Source organism: Fundulus heteroclitus, chromosome 7 (genome assembly GCF_011125445.2).
Source record: "Fundulus heteroclitus isolate FHET01 chromosome 7, MU-UCD_Fhet_4.1, whole genome shotgun sequence".
NCBI lineage: Eukaryota > Metazoa > Chordata > Actinopteri > Cyprinodontiformes > Fundulidae > Fundulus > Fundulus heteroclitus.
This window is the reverse complement of record NC_046367.1, coordinates 37,857,975-37,874,962: the sequence shown is the minus strand read 5'-3', so window position 1 is coordinate 37,874,962 and position 16,988 is coordinate 37,857,975. Positions and strand designations below refer to the sequence as shown.

The following is a 16,988-nucleotide window of genomic DNA, read 5'->3' as shown; positions in this document are numbered from 1 at the left end:
ATTAGCAGAGGGGAACATTTGCTTTACTCCCTTTTGAATAAAAAACATGGGGATAGCTAACAAGCCTTAGATTATTTGCTGCTCTTGGCTGCTCAGTGCACTGATCTTATTTATTTATTTTATTTTTGTTCCTTTTGGGTGAATGCCTGATATCCTGTCTGTATGGCTTTTGTGTGCTCGCTCTCTAGTGGCTGGCCTGCTTGGCTGTGGCTGCAATTAAGCGAGACTGTATGACAAACCACAATGGAGGAGGCGCGTGTCTTTGAAAATCAAGTGGGAAACAAAGCGGCGTGGAGAATGTATAAACGGAGCGTGTTTACGTTTCCGATTACTCCCAGCACATACAGCCGGCTTTTAAATCGCTCGGTTCCTTTGTTTGCTTCCAGCGGGGATGCATATAAAATCATCCGCACTTTTAATTAGACATGATCCGTACAGGACACAAAACAGAGGTAAATTATTGCTCTCACAGTTTCTGTTTTACTCAGGCAGCCTTCATTTTATCCTGAAATTCAGTGGTATATAATATATTATTAATGTTGAGTTTACTGGGAACAGAACTGTTACTGCTGAGCTAATGCACTTCGTTTTGTGTGTGTCTCATAAAGGTTGATTCACTGCGGTTTAAGTGCACGGCAAAATAGATGCTGTCCCCCCGGAGCTGAATATAAGGACTAATTATAACTTGCACATGATGGGTAGAATCTTTGTTCAACATTTGAAGGCAAGACAGGTTACCAGCATCATGGTGATTAGCATTAAGAAATCCTTGATTGGTAAGTGCATGTCTCTGGCTGAGAATAACCGAACGCATTTAAATCAAGGTTCTTCGAAGAAAGATGGGAATGAATTTGTTTTATAAATTATGTTCCTCTGTTATGTTCATCATGCAATCAAAGAAAGGAATAAGTAAAAAGCTGAGCACATTAAGAAGTATTGTTCATCCTGAGTAAATACAGTGAGGCAAGGGAGTACTGGACATGGTGAAAGCTCCAACAAGATGATTTAGATGCAGAAAGTATTTTTAAAACTTTACTCTGACTTCTGTGTACATGTACAGTTCCATTCAGTAGTTTACATCCATCCCCTACGGACATGCAGAGCTTTCACTCTTCTTTTAACAACGTCAAATGATTATACAACATGTAGATTCAGTTTTTTTTTTTTTTTATTGTGTGCACAACTTCAAATTTATGGTGGATTTTATCTGATTTGCACAGTGTAAACATGTTACATTACATTTACATTGTACAGTCAGTCAGACTGGTGTTTTCAAACCTTTATTTCTGTTAATTATGGTGATTTTCTGCGTACTGATAAGGAAAACATGACACAATAGGTCATTACGTCCGACCAATAAAAAAGATGTTTTAATACAGAAATGTTGGCTTAGTGAAAAGTGTGTTTAATGCTTATCCTCAAAAGGTAGGCCTACTTTTAATCTGAGCCTCATCAGGACACATTTTCTAATTTATTGGATAGGAACGTACAGACACAAATATAGACATATAAGCCCCACTTATATTTATTAGCAAGCTGCAGAGAAACCCGAAACGTTTGGTAGTGACCAACAAGCTCCTGCCGAAAAACTCCTGGATGTCAATCCAATTTTATTTTAAATTATCTATGTAAATAGTCTAGCTTCTGGCACAGGCCTCGATTTAAGTGTAGTTCAGAAATAATCAATAGGATCAAGATGAGGATATTCCATAAGCTTGATATCATCCTATTCTAAATCCAATTTTGATTTGGTTTCTGTTCAAATAAAGAATTTGACTTTGCTTCCTATTTGCTCTCATTGAAGACATATTAAATATAAATATAAAAAATAAAGCAGGATAACTTCAGCTAAGACGAGCCTGACATCAACCCCGCCAACAAGTTTTAGATTAGCTTAAAAACCAGAATTATGTCATCATATTTGAATTTTAGCATCAATTCTGATAATCCAGTCTGGATCCAGGTTGTATAACAGGAACAGAAAGCAATGCTGGAAGCAAAGATTCCTCTTCATTAGGGAGAATCAGGCGCTCAGGCTCAGTGTTCTGTGTACAGCAAAATACCAGGGGTGTAATAACACAGTACTGTCTCTCTGTCAGCAGGTGGGAACGCATTAGTGCCGCGGAGGCCTGAAGGATCCGTAAACTCAGCGAACTGCCAGGAACAAAAAGTTTTCAAGGAAGAACATTTCAGAGCAGGAAGGTTACAAAACCTTTTATCTTAATCCGTCCTGCTCCCTTTTAAAAGTTATTATGGTTATTTCCATCAACAATACTGCTACTATTACCTATAGCTGTTTATCATTTTTATGTCTGTAGTAATTGGTAGTTCAAGTGCTTTTCTACATGTTTTTCTGGCTTATTTAACACTGCAACCTTTTTATTATGTGTAGTAGTTAAGAGTTTCCAGAGACCCATATTGACATACATAGCTGTCTTACACTATAAAAATTAAATATTACTACTTGTTTTAGAATTCATAATTTTATGTAAAAAAAAAAAAACAATACAGGATCCCTTTTGAATGTCTCTAACTTGGATTATTTACACAGACCACTTCACCCTAAATGCACTAAAGAAAACTACCTAAAACTGACAGTATAGCGTGGGATCAGTGAACAGTTTATCGCTGCCCAATTGTGAAAGGGGCAGTGGGATAACTTTAGCAATTTGCTGTTTCAATTATTATTTCCACTTTGACATGCGACGTATTACAGTTTAGAAAAATTATACATAAAGAAATTGTTCAGAAAAAGTTTAATGATCCAAAGATTGCTTCACGTTCAAATAAACTGTGCAACTGGTGGAAGTGCCCACACATGCGAGATGCAATTTAGTACCTAGACAAATAACACCAAATGTACTGGTGAAGGTTCTCAGTCATCCAAACATCAAATAAAATTAAAATTAACCCTCTGGCGTCGCCCAGGGTATCACACCTGCACTAGGATGTTATCTTATGACCTGTGTTACTTATCTATGTATATGAATACCCCCCTGTGCATAAACAACATTTAAGCACCTCCATCCTTTGTTTCATCCTAGCTAACATCATTATGCATTACTGTTAATCAGTTTATCAGCAGCATTAGTAAGTGATGACTTTGCATTATTTATCCATCAATTAGTTACTCTAACTTTTTATGGCCCATGTTGAATATGTTTCATGTCGCAGTTTATTTTACATGGGAATATCATTTTATAGGCCACAGCATATACCATGACCCCAAACTTAAATTAGAACCAAGTCAACCTATGCTGGGATGAGCTGCTGTGATTTTCTTATCTCATTGTAATTAACAAAAGTACAGCATAGTTTTGGGAAATTGCCCTGTTGATGCAGAAGAAAATAAAGAATATGTCTGTCAAACTTCTGTCTTGGGTATTTTCCAGAGACTCAGGTACAGATCCAGGAACAGATTGTGTCTTTGTAACAGACTACTGGCAACAAGTGTCTAAGGATCAAATTTGAAATTGATTCTTTGCTGAGTGCTCTGTTTTGTGAAGAGACATTACTGGTTTTGGAGCTTTTTTATGTCTGAATGCTTTATAGATCAAAGTTAAGCAGCTTAGCTTCAGGAAAATATTTCTGTGTTCAGCAACACGAGACATTAGCAGACGTGATCCGTACCAGTCTTTTGTAAACTGTTCTTAATGGAAAATGTCTTCTTTAAATGCCTTGTATAAGTTTGTGTTAGCTTTCTTCTTCTCCTTGGCAAGATAAGATTAATGTAGGCAATGTACCGAAATTTGTTTTTTAATGCCTTGTATTTTCAAATAATTGTTCTAAAATGTAAGCAGCATACATCATTTTAGTTAAATAAAAACAATCAAGATTGCTAAGCATTTACTGTACATTCACAAAAGTGACATCAAAGGGCAGGTTATCAGGTAGTTTATGCAAACATTAAACATTTATTAGCAGCAAAATGGCAGGCAAAGAGAGAGAGAATCATTAGAGGGACATTTTAAAAACCACAGAAAGTAAGACACAGACCATAATCACAGTGAAAAACAGCTGAATGCTCTCGGCACATGAAAAGACGAGATTAAAAATAATCCTTTTCAAGTCAGGTTTTTAAAGCTTCTGCTGCAGCCAGAGAGGCACTGACAAACATGCATGCAAAAAAAAACAAAAAAAAACAGACACAACCAAGTAGTAATTGGATGTTCGCCACTGCTTCACAGTCAGCCCATTAACTGAGTGTAAGACAACAAAACAACTTTACGCAGATTTAGTTTCGCACAGTTCAAATCATTTACAAGCCTTATAGATAGAGAATCCATAATATGTGCACAAAAAATAAATTTAATAGAAATTTATGTCAAACCTTCAACAAATCAGGTGAACTAAAGGAAACAAAGACATATTTTGTTTAATTGTACACTTTTCTTTTCAAAATACACTATATAAACTATTCACATGTGGCTTTGATTCACATTTTATTCCTCAGTGTCATGGTGTATTCCTCTCACACTAAAAGTCAGAAAAAAAATCAGTGAATTTAAAGCCGATATTTAGTACATAAAAATACAGATAATGGTTGAACAGTGTAAGATGAAAGTAACTGTTTTTTTTTTTTCAAACATTAAATGGGCAAAAAGGCAAGTTTTGTAAAAAAAAAAAAAAAAAAACTAACAAAAAAAAAAACAGCAAAATCATCAAGCTTTGATCATTCTTTAAGCATGAGGCACTTACGTTGGATTTTGAAGTCAAAGTTGATTATCAAGGTGAAATCTAGCACTACAGTAGCCGATTTCAGATTTTCATGTTGAAATGCAACACCGTAGGTAGTTATTTTTTAGTTGGAATAAATCTCTTCTTGTGTGATAAACAGAAAGCTGTAATTCACTGAAACAGATGCTACAGTATGATGTGAAATCGATGCAAATGCCTTTATAAAGACAAACTTACAAAGTGAAAAAACAATCACTTGGACACAATTTCTTGCATATGCTTAAGTTGTTTGTGATCACAGGTGCTAGGAATAATCAGGCACAAATGACAATGAGGGAGTTTCTGCATTCTGTACTGTAGCTACAACGTATGTATTGAAATTGTGTGATCTAATTGCAGATGACACAAACCTCAGATATTTGTTGTTTTACATTAATTTGAGTTTTTCATTTTTACGAAAACCTCCATTTTAAGTCTTAAACACATTCTGAAAAGGTTGGAATAAGGGAGCTCAACCATAGTATATTGATTGCTGGCCAAACCTTTGTCATGGTAGCTAGTGTTCGCCAAGATTACAGTAAAACCAATGCTAAAAATAGCACAACACTCTCTCTACAATAATTCCAGTGGGGAAATCAAGTATAAAACTATCAACATTTTTCTTAATTTAAGTATTTCTGATGGGGCCATTGACATAAAAATCCACTTCAGAAGTCAACAACGAAAGAAACTGACAGCAGCAGTTACAGCATTTGAATGTTCAAGTGAGCGCCACTTATGCCATTATGGTACGGAAGTGCAAAGAACATCATTACGCCATGAATAAGCAAAGCTACAGAGTTAATTCTAACTTCTTGTAGCAGCTAGTTGTAGTGTAGAGTTGCACAGAGTTTGCACAGAGTCCGCGCAAGTATGTGGGGGGACAGGCAAGTGCAGAGCTCAATTTTTCTAACTACCGGTATATACGCAGTGTCACACTATAAACTGCTTGGCGGCAAGAAGTCTTTACATCGAAATGTTTTATATGTGACACCGAGCTTGATACACTGAGCTGCTCCAAGCAGGTGGTCACAAGGACGCAGCATCACAGTCCATCTCTGGAAACTAAACGGCTCTAGGTGCTCAGCTAGCTAATCACACATTTTACCATCTGTTCTGTCACTGTATCCCGCTGGCAGAAAGTTTGGGAATTGTGGGAATTTGCCACAAGAAATGTAGGCAACAGTACTCTTGACTATGAAGGGTGGAACATCTGTGGAGAGTCAGCGCAGAGTTCATGCAGCTCACAGGATGCGCACAGTTCGCCTGAACATGTGGGAGCCTTTATGCTGCGTTCCATTTGTAGTCGGAATTTCAACTGGAATGGGCATTAATGTCGGGATTACAAGTTGAAACGTCGGTGCAACAGGATCATAAGCTGACTTCTGCATTCACAGTGGCTGCTACTCACAGCAAAATTGAGTAAAACTTTAGTTTTTTGACTGTTTTTAGCGTGTCTCTATTATTTTTACAACATTTAATCTGTTGTACACCTACTACTTTTCAGCATTCATAACACCTGATTTTTCAGTGCTGTTTATATACGTAGAACAGTGTAATTGTCATTGTAATTGATTTCACAACTGTGGCTATAGTAGCTAAAGGACCAGTGATGAATCATCATCTTTTGTTGTTTAATGTTTCATGGTCAGTTGAACAGTTTTTGTTCAAAAAAAGATTTTGCAATAAAATGTGACTTTAAAACGCATTCTGAGACTCAAGTCGGCTGTACTGGTACATTTAACAATGACTTTGGTGCGAGTGTCCATGTTTACACTATGTTCAACACTATGGAGACTATCAATCAAACTCATCTTTTTGAAAATGATTATAAACATACAACAATAAACCAAGGATAATACCTCATACAACAACTGCTCTACTTTGATTGTTTGAATAATTATTTTTTTGTCTTTGGTCTGGGCCATTTCTTCCAAAAACTTACAAAGCCATAACACGATTTTACATTAATTACAATTAATCCTTAATTACAATTTAAAAATTGTAACCCAAACCCTAACCCAACACCTATCATGCAACTTCAGATCTGCCTTTTCTTTGAATGGCATAGGGAAACACAGTTCCATGGGAAATTATCACTCTTTTAAAGCTCCTTAACTGCTTACAACATACGATCTGACTAAAAGATAAACCAGACTACAACAGACTAATTATATATGTCAAAAAGCTTCAGCTGCATGTGCTCCACATGCCATGTGCCATGTATTAACACTGCTACAGACTCAATCCAATTGTAACTCAAATATCCAAGCAATGACCCAGTAATTATATTACTTCATTACACTCTGCTGTCTTCACCAATTCACTCACCTCAGCATGCAGCATGCTTGAAACTAAAAGTGAAACTGACCTGGACCTATCTTCTGATACATTAGGCTTATAATTATCACTTTGGGGGACTTGAGGAGCATTGGATTTTCTTATGTCAGTTTAACCCTAAATGTGAACTTAAAAATAAATCCCGGCAAACATGACATCCCCACCCTTATGCAGCAGAACACTGAATTCTATAATCCTGATCCCAACACACGTTTACCGTTTAGAACATGAGTATATCAACGTTCATACACATACCTCAAAGATGTGGTAGGACTTTTACAATCCCCCCTTTGATTTCCTCAAGAGGTGGACCTGCAAAACAGTACGCCATTTGATATTGGAAATGGTAGGAAACAGTGCAACCAGCTTAGGAGTTGCTGTGTTTGTTTTATTTTATAGTGCATTGATGCAGCACATCCAAAAATCAATGTAGATTCAATTTCTTCAACTTGCTGATATGACATTTGTCTGCTGAAATATGCTGTAACCGAGCAAAACTTATCTTTTCTTATGGACATATTATTGTTAAAGCTCAAGCTTCTTTCACATGAATTTGACAGAGATGAAACTAGGTCCTATAATGAAACAGGAAAAACACAACATACATATAAGATGCTGTATGTAGAGGCTTCTCAGAACCCAGCTGTAAAATAATGCCTCAGAAAACACCAGGTCAGCGCTTTACACAAAATACTCATGAAAAAATGAAACTCATTCTGAATTGAATTGAGATTATGGATCAGCATAGACTGAATCTTGGGACATTTTTAGAATTACGGACAGTTCTGTGCAAAAAACAAAGTTTAATCAACACAACATTCCACACAATAGCTTGCTTTTACATCTGTAATGCTACTAGTGTTGTCACAAAACACCCTTTTTTATGTAAACAATATTCTGTGTGCTTCTTTTGATTGGAGCTTCGCTTTAGTCTCCGATGTGGTTCTAACTAAGGGTGCACACCAGTTAGCAGCAAGAAAAAGAAGGAACTTACAAACCCTTTAATATAAATGTTCCTAAATTCAGTACTTGTATGCAACAGCTTGCTTTTGTTATAGACACATCTAGTGAGTGGCCTCCAGAGGCAGTTGAATAAATGGAGTTAAGCTCATGAGGAAAAAAAAGGGCTCTTTTGTTATCTGAAGCCTCTGATTTGTATTATTTTTACTACATGCCAACACAATAGATGCCGGTATCCTTCTAGAAACTGTCTTCACACACCATCTGCCTAAAACAGCCCCAAAAGCCCTTAATACCAGTACAACATGAGCTGTTACATGTGGATATTAACTAAAACAAAGTGAAACATGTACAAAATACATAAATACATATGCTTGGTGTTGATACCTGCACCGGGGTCACAGCTTGGGTCCAATGATATTTTTTTGAGTGTCTTGTTGAGCCAGGAATAAAAAAAGAAAGGTTTCCTCTCTCCTTTTAGCCATATAAAAGGTTTTTCATGATCAGTGCCATGAATAAGTGTTAATCTTCTTCCATATTGACTCATCCGTATGGAGTTCACAACACTTCTTCCATTTTAGTTTTGATTTGTGTTAGCTACCCTCATTAGAATTTAAATTAAACAAGACAGTAACGGTTTGCACGGCTCCAACTGCAGGCATTTTAATCAGTCGCTTTACATTGTTTGCTTGCTACAACGTTTCCTCTTCATCTTCAGCTGTTGCACTTGTATTCAGCACAGGCAGGTTTTCCTTCAGTGAGATGTCGTCCACTCTTTTGGGGCCGCTGTCCTCAAGCTCTTCGGGTATGGAAGGGTCTGAGTTCGTCATCACATAGCCAGGGAGGGTGGCGTGCACGTTGATCGAGGGGGCGCCGGTGCTTCGATAGGCCCGACTCGAAGCGAGTGTGGTGGAGCGTGTGGAAAGGCCTCCGCCGGCCAGGTGAGACTGACTGCTGGTGCTGTTGTTGTTGAAACCTACAACCACAGAGCCGTAACGGTAGCGGCCGCAAACCACTGGGCCCTCCCACTCGAAGGCCAGGTTCCAGCGCGTCCACGTTTTCTTTATTTCTGTCTGAACCTGCAAGAAAGTCACAACAAATATGATTTAAAAAAACATTACATTTTAGGATAATTACTCTTTATTATCATGTTTATTTCACGTTTATCTATTTAAAATACACTCTCACTGATAAACAAAAATGTCAAGACAAAGTTGATCACCTAGAAAGGATCCAATGTGGGGAAAAAAATCTTTGTACCCTGGCAGACTCTAGAGATGGGAAATGATTTAGTTCCCAATGAGGTGGTATGCTGGTGAAGATTCTCAGTCATCCAGGTCATGATCATTCCACAGTTCACTGCACATCAGAACATTCCTCACTGCAGTTCAGTGCGGTGAGGAATGTTCTGATCTTTATATTGTAGAAACCAAACAACCTCTCCACATATGCATGGCTCAACACAGGAGAGCTACCTCCTCAGGACAAGACTCTGCTGTCCACCTACACCTTAAGGGCAAAGGACACTCTTTAGAGGACAAAAATTTTCACATTTTGGACAAAGAAGACAGATGGTTCGAAAGTGGGGTGAAGGAAGCCATCTACATTAAGAGAGAGAAACCAACTTTAAACAGAGGTGGACTCAGGTTTCAACTTTGAAAAACTTACAACACAGCTACAGGTTTGATTCCTTCCAATTTTCACCTCAATCCTCACCTCCATGCAGGTGATCACGTCTCTCCTGTAAGCCAGGCCAACGATGAGCCTAACGACTCCCCATTGCAAGGTGTGAACTAGTTTTGGTTTAATTTGCACATTATCTAAGCCATAACAAGGCCTTTTTGGGCAATAATATAAAGCTTGGAACTCCACATTACTCCAGATATTTGAATTGAGAAAGCTTTCTGGATGGGAAGAGAAACGTTTTCAAACTTTGGAAAAAAGTCCAGTTGTTTTGATTTTGTTGGGGGTTTTTTTTGGAACAATGAGATGGTATGTCTACAAAGGCCTCTAGAAGGCATAAATGGTTATATCAACAAGGTGTTACAGGATCCCCTTCTGACATCTGATCAATGCGGACTAATCTGAACTCCCAACACATGTATTGGACTCGGATGTTTGTCAACAGGGACGTTGTTGATGCAGAAATCGATGTAGGAGAGCACAAATGTGGCTCATTCCTCCAGGACCCAGCGCAATCAAACACTCAAATCTGTGCTCCCAAAACAGTGCTTCGTCTGGTGTAGCGTACCCTCTGGCCAGGTTTTTAAAGTCCTGGTAGTTGGGGGAGAGCTCTTCCTGAGGGAGGTGTACGCAAGAATCAAAAGCATGGACATGTGATCTGACATGTGGTCTTTCCCTGTAGCCTTTTTGCATATTGCTATAGATTTTGTCCAGCATGTTTACAGGCCTTGATGCACATTTAACACACTGATTGAATTTGGGGAGTATGACAATCAGTTGGTCAAAGTCTCCTCATGCTATCGTGTGCACTGCATCGAGATGAGAGCTCTGCTGGCTGCTAACTGCTTTCTTTAGACCCGCAGATAGACTGGTCTGCATCTCACAGTCATAGATTTCAAGTCCAGGGAACAATGTCTGTCTCCACTCTCTGCTTTTCTGCATCAGCTGTCGTTGGCATAGGTGCACAACCCCCCCTCCTCTGACTAGTTATTCCTGTAGCAGTGGTGGACTGTGCTGTCATCCAGCTTTACAGCCAAGTCTAGTAAGTACGGTTGTAGCCAGGTCTCTGTTATGAACACAGCTGTCTCAAAAACGCTTGCTGGCTTTGATCTGTAGCCTCAGCTTGTGGCTCTTATTCACTGCGAACCTGGCGCTGGAGAGGAAATGGCTGGGATCAGAGATTTCTGAGGTTGTCTCTTTACCCGTATTATAGGACTTTCCCTGCAGCCTCACTTTAGCGGTAACAGTGAAAGAGAGCCTCTGTTGTTTGTCGAGGCTATCTGTGTCACGTCACATGCTTCGCAATGTGCTTAGTTATTATATAAACACTATATAAAAATACTAACTTGTAGGGCAAAGAATATATTAAGCAGAACAAGCTTTTTTCTCTCTGTGTGTGTGTTGTCCACACAGTTAAATATAACTGCAATGAATTCTAGTAAAAGCTGAATTATCAAGGATTTGTAACAAAAAGGAGGGTAACCATTCTAATGGTGGCCTAACGATTTGGTAATGAGATGAAAACATGATTAGCCAGACAAAGACGTGATTGTACCGAGTACTATAGCTATTAACTCAGATGTGTTTAGAAACCCATTATGAAGCTATATGCATTTTAGATGGATTCTTAGAACATTAAAGCAGGGTTCTTAACCTATCTAACCCTGCTTTGGAAAGGTATATTACGGCTGTTCTCCAGAAACATCTGAGGCGTTGTGTCAAGAAACAAAAAAAAAAAAACTATACAGGAAAGGGCACAGCATCCAAAACATTATTTGTAAGTTAATAAGTATACTATAGTTAAAATTAAGTGTGTTATCGGACCTAAAATCAGCTTATTGGTCCAGGTTTAGCACACAAAGGTTTGCACAGTGTACAAGTATTGGAAATTAATACATAGACTTTAAAGGTGGATAAATCCAAACAGAAGAGATATTTACAGAAGTGTACAAATGTTAAATCGTCCAGTTATGTCAACATGCAGATGTCACAGTTGCCTGACGCTGGATGGTAAGGGCCCCCCTCACTCATGAAGAGCACACACCCACATGCCAAGCAGTTGCACAGCACTTTTGACTGTCTGTCAGATTCTCCAGCAACTGCCTGTAACACACTGCTGCTCCTGCAGTGGCGCTGCCTAAGCCTCCAGGTGGATGTTCTAGATATGTCAGCTTCTTGCCAAAGAAAACACTTACATTCAGGTGTCTGGTCTGCAGGAGGACCAAATTACATCCATATCACAACATTCTAACATTTTTTGTTAGAAATGAGATGGTGACTAAGTTTATTCTGAAATAAAATTTTACATTTTGTTTTGTATATGTCCACTTTTCTATATTGAAATATTTTTAAACTGAGGCTGTTCCTTTCAGACAAATTAAACAAAAGTTTGTGTGTGGTGCTTTGAGTTCATCAGTCTGAGAAATGAAGAATGAAGCTACTGCACTTATCTTTTCTAGCATGATTATCATTCTTAACATTGCCAAATATTTCAGAAACCAAACACTCAAACCCAAGTGGGGTTAGTTTTATTTTATAAGAGATTAGGGGGTCCATTAAACAAAAATAAGCAGAGTTACGTTGTTTTTTTCTCTCTACATATGGAACATTGATTTTACAGGGGAACAACATAAATTTAACATTGTCTTGAAAGGGTTTTTCAGGTAATTTTGTCAAAATTTTTTATCTGCCACTTTATTCATGCAGATTGAGGAAAGTTTTCAAATAGTGACAAATCATCCAGTGCAGAGAAAACTTTGAGAAATGTAGCATTTTGCTTGTATTTATTATTTGGGCAATTAAGACAATTTAGCAGATGTTTTAGCAATTTTAATTCTATAATACTAAACTCCTGCTTGCTTTCATTCTTTTTTCCTCTAATAGATGTGTTTCTATAAATAAAATGTCTACTTACCTCTCCGTTGCAATAGCAATAGATAATGGACACAAAGAAGCCCTGCAAAAAAGAAATACATCTTAGCAAAATGGACTGTGCTATGTAATTATAATCAAGTATTTCTCTCTTACTGCGTGAGCAAGTAACTTAATCTTTTCCAAATCAAAGATGTCAAGAAGGCATAAGATTAAAAGCTACCGTCCATTTGCTTCTCGTAAAAAACTAATTTAGTTTGTGCTGATCTCTCCACCCTGACCCCCACTGCAAAAACGGGTCTAAAAATAAGTAAAATGTTCTTAAAGTTAGTGTATTTGTCCTTGATTTGAGCAGGTAAAAAATATTATTTGCCAATGGGATGAGTATTTTGACCCCCAAAATAAGATAATTAGACATCCTGCACTTGAAATAAGGTGATGGAGATGAGTTGTTCCTATTTTAAGTGCAAAAATCTTATTCCATTGGCAAATAATCTTATTTACCTGCTCAATTCAAGGACAAATACACTCATTTTAAGAACATTTTACTTATTTTAAGTTCCGTTTTTGCAGTGCATTTTGAAGTCTGTCGTTACCAACTTAGGTGTTAAAATAGATGTTGCCTTTAGGTTTGATAACCACGTTAATGCTGTGTTAAAATAATCCTTTATATAATCTCAGACATTTTAATCCTCTCGTTTGTAGGCTTGACTTGGAATCAGTAATGCTTTTATAACCTCCCGATTGTATTACTGCATCTCTCTTTAACGTTATTTCATATTTTATTGTGCTATGTTAGTGTTTTTAAGATTTCAACAGTTTTTATTGCTGTCTTGTGTTTTACCTGTTTTACAGCACTTTAACATCAACAACACATGGTTGACCAAAGTGATATATAAAACAGGGCATGGGATGGTTTTTAATAGAAGGAAACGAGCTTTGTGTCTTTTCTGACCTGCTTCACAGTGTGTTCCTGCTTCCACACCATGACAGGAGGGAATTAAACTTATGATCTTAGTGAAAGTGGAAGATGAAAAGAAGCTGTAAAGATGTCTCTAGGTCTGTGGCTCATACTTCATGATGTGAGGACTTGAATCTGTTTTAAAATCATGAAACATACGACTTACCTCATGGGACATATAATCTAATTTTAAGAAAATAGGTGGAACATACAAGGTAAAAATCTAAATAATTTTATGTAGTAAGGAGAACAACATTTATCATTAAGTCCAGTCTTTGGAAAAGGCTTTTACAATCTAACCTCTTCTCTAGTGTAAAAGCTACAGAATTTAGTAATATTGTGTTTTATACAAGCTGACTCCACTGTTAAGTACTGTGTCAATTAAGCAAAGGTATTCACACCCCATGAAACTTTTCACAATGTGTGATGTTATAGCCACAAATCTGATTTAAAAATCTGTCCATAATGGCTAAATTCTTTATATGCATGGTTTTAATGGGCTATGTTTTGCACTAAATAGCTCAGGATACTTACAGCTTAAACTTTGTTTTAACATTTTACCATGTTACAACCACAAAGGCAGTTCACTAACCTTAGTAAATATAATAAATGATAAATGGTGCATGGCGTGTTGTCAAGGTATCTCTCTACCAGCCTTGTAGACCTATAGACAGAAATCTGCGTCTATTCTTCTTTGTAAAATAGCTCAGTCTCAGTAAGAGTGGACTGAGAAAATCTGTGAACTTTTTAACTTTTAAGTCGATACCACAGATTATCTTTTGGATATAGGTCTGAACTTTGAGAGCTCTGTTGGAGCTGTTATTGTTGTGAAAGGTGTTTTTGGCAGGAAGAATAAATATGCACTTATCACATTTTAATTTGAAAAATATATTGTTACTGCACTTTGTGGTGGTTGTAACTGTGGGTCTTTGCAGGGGTTGGTTCTGTGCAGTTACTCAATACTCCTTGCAACCATGACAAGTAAATAAGCAGCTATAGATCACAGATAGAGAGCCTTACAATATTCTAACCCCTTAGTTCAAAGTCTGTAATTGTCAAATTTGTTATAAGTTTGACTTTTATACAATAATTGTTAAAAGGACAGTCCCTGTCCCTCTATTGTCATTTAGATTTACAAATATTTTTGCTAATTAAAAAAAAAACAGTGTTCATCCTTTATAAGTGCTGCAGATCAGTGTCATTTGTCTCATCTTCTGGCAGATTAATTTTGATCTTTATTATAAAACAAAATTGTGTTTATGTCTCTGGATACCATCACATTATGCAGAAATGGAGTCCATGTCAAATGCAGCTGGCAGTGTCACAAAAGCAGAAATCTCATCAACCTTCACTGATGTGATTTAATGGCTGCAGGGAGTAAAAAGGTTCCAGACCTCTCAATTTATTTAATTTCTGTAACTGTTAGTAAGACCGCTCTGCTCTCCATCTGTTACATAATTTGCGGAGTGATTATTCATGATTTATGCATTTCAAGTAAATGTACCAAGAAGGTAACCTTTTGTATAAAGGAATAGAATAAAAGAAAATCCCCCTTTTTTTTTTACTTGTTTTATGTTTAAAATAAATCCACCTACGCACTAAATATGCCCCCTGCATGAGTCATGATTCCTGTCACTGTGCTTTATTTTCAGTTTCATGCCTCATCAATATCGAATACCATTTTTATCCCCTGCTGCAGAACAAAGCTGTTTGTTCAGTTTTGCATCTGTCTGACTTTATCTTGGTCTGGACCCAGATTCTTCCTTGCTTTGCTCACTCTAATGAAGTGTGAAACCAATTAAAGATGACAAAACACATTTTTTAAATCAAACAAATCTTTGAATAACTGCCGTCTGCTGTGTTCATCACCAGCCACATTAGTGGCTGTGGTACAGTTAAGATAAGATCTTTTAAGATGCTTTTATTTGTCATTATACAAACAAAGAAAATTTTGTAGATCAGATGGAGGGGTTAGTGTGAGCCACTGCCATTAATGGCCGAACCTGACCAGCGTGTCTTTAGTGGTAGGGGAAACTGGAGTACCCGGAGAAAACCTACGCAGACACGGGGAGAATATGCAAACTCCAAACAAGACGGACCTTCTTGCTGGATGGCAAAGGTCCTAACCATTGTTCCACCCAGAACCTGGCAGAGGATGGTTTCGATCCATCGACCACTGGGTTATGGGCCCAGCATGCTTCTGCTGCAAATTAATTGATTATAAATTAACTTTGTGTTTTCCATTTTTGTCCTACTTGCATGTTTCAGATCACCAAAAATGTAAATCTTGGGTTTTCAAATAATGATTTAATTTATTATGAGAAAAAAGTGTCCTAATCCACCTGGCCTTATGTGAAAAGGTCCCTTCCCCCATTGTAATCATATAAATTACCTTTGTTTAACCATACATTTTTTGTACAGTTGAGTTCTGTTTAAGTAGCCACACCCAGGCCTCTATACTGCTGACCCATTGTCTACATAGAAAACTAAACTTGTCAGACAACATAAAGTAGACTAAAAGGTCTCAAAAGACAACATATGATGGCATGATTTTAAGAAATTCCCCCTAAACCTTAAAACTAGCTGTGCCACCCTTGGTGACGACAACCATCAATTTTTTGTGAGGTCTGGGAGTGAGTCTTTCACACTGCTGTATATTCTTTTTACCCACTCTTCTTTGCAGATTTATTTTTAATTCAGTCACAGGTTTTGAGCCTGTTCGAGGTCTCGTCACGGCATCTCAATCTGGATTTTTGTCTGAGCTTTGACTAGGCCACTCCGAAACATTCAGTTTGTTCTTCAGGCATTTGGAAATGGACTTGGTGGTTTGCTCTGGGGTGATTGACCTGCTGCATCACCCCAGTATGTTTGCGCTTAAGGTGTTAAAACTGATTGCCGGATATTCTCCTTAAGAAATTCCTGGAAAAGAGTGAAATTTGCGGTTCGATAAATTTATGGCAAGTTGTCCAGGTCCTGAAGTGTCAAGCAGTTGGTATGATGTTCTTTCTCTGGTTGGTTGTTAGCTTTAAGCCCGAAGTAAAGGGACACGCGTTCTAAAACGTTCCACTTTTGTCTCATCTGTCCACAAAATTGTTTACTTAAATTGTTGGTAATCATAAAGGTGGATTTAAAAATTCTTTGTAGTTGTTGACCCATGAACTTTTTTTTAGGCTGGTGACTAATGTAAATGCAAATTTTGCATTGTTTGTTGTTATTTCAGCTTTTAACTTTTTGTTCTGTCTTCATAGAAGTTACACCTGGTCTGGCGTTCTGTTAGCTGTGACATCATCAGGGGAGGCAGATCATCCTCTATTACCATATAACATAGAAAGGATTCCTGGATCAATGTGAGCTTCTGTGCTTTCTGTGTCTCTGCTCTGTCTTCTCTAACCCCCAGTCGGTTGAGGCAGATGAGCGTTCACACTGAGCCTGGTTCTGGTTCTGCTGGAGGTTCTCC

The 16,988-nt window shown here is 37.6% G+C and overlaps 1 protein-coding gene across 1 annotated transcript in view; it reads right to left on the bottom strand.

Moving 5' to 3' along the window:
• Positions 1–5,805: 5,805 nt before the first annotated feature.
• Positions 5,806–16,988, bottom strand: part of pth2ra (parathyroid hormone 2 receptor a) — an 89,019-nt gene continuing 77,836 nt past the window's right edge. The window contains exons 12-13 of the mRNA XM_036139587.1: positions 12,614–12,655; positions 5,806–9,095 (exon numbers count right to left, since the gene is read on the bottom strand). Of these exons, the coding sequence (XP_035995480.1) occupies positions 8,709–9,095; positions 12,614–12,655 (429 nt within the window). The 3' untranslated portion in view covers positions 5,806–8,708. The remainder of the gene's footprint in view (positions 9,096–12,613; positions 12,656–16,988) is intronic.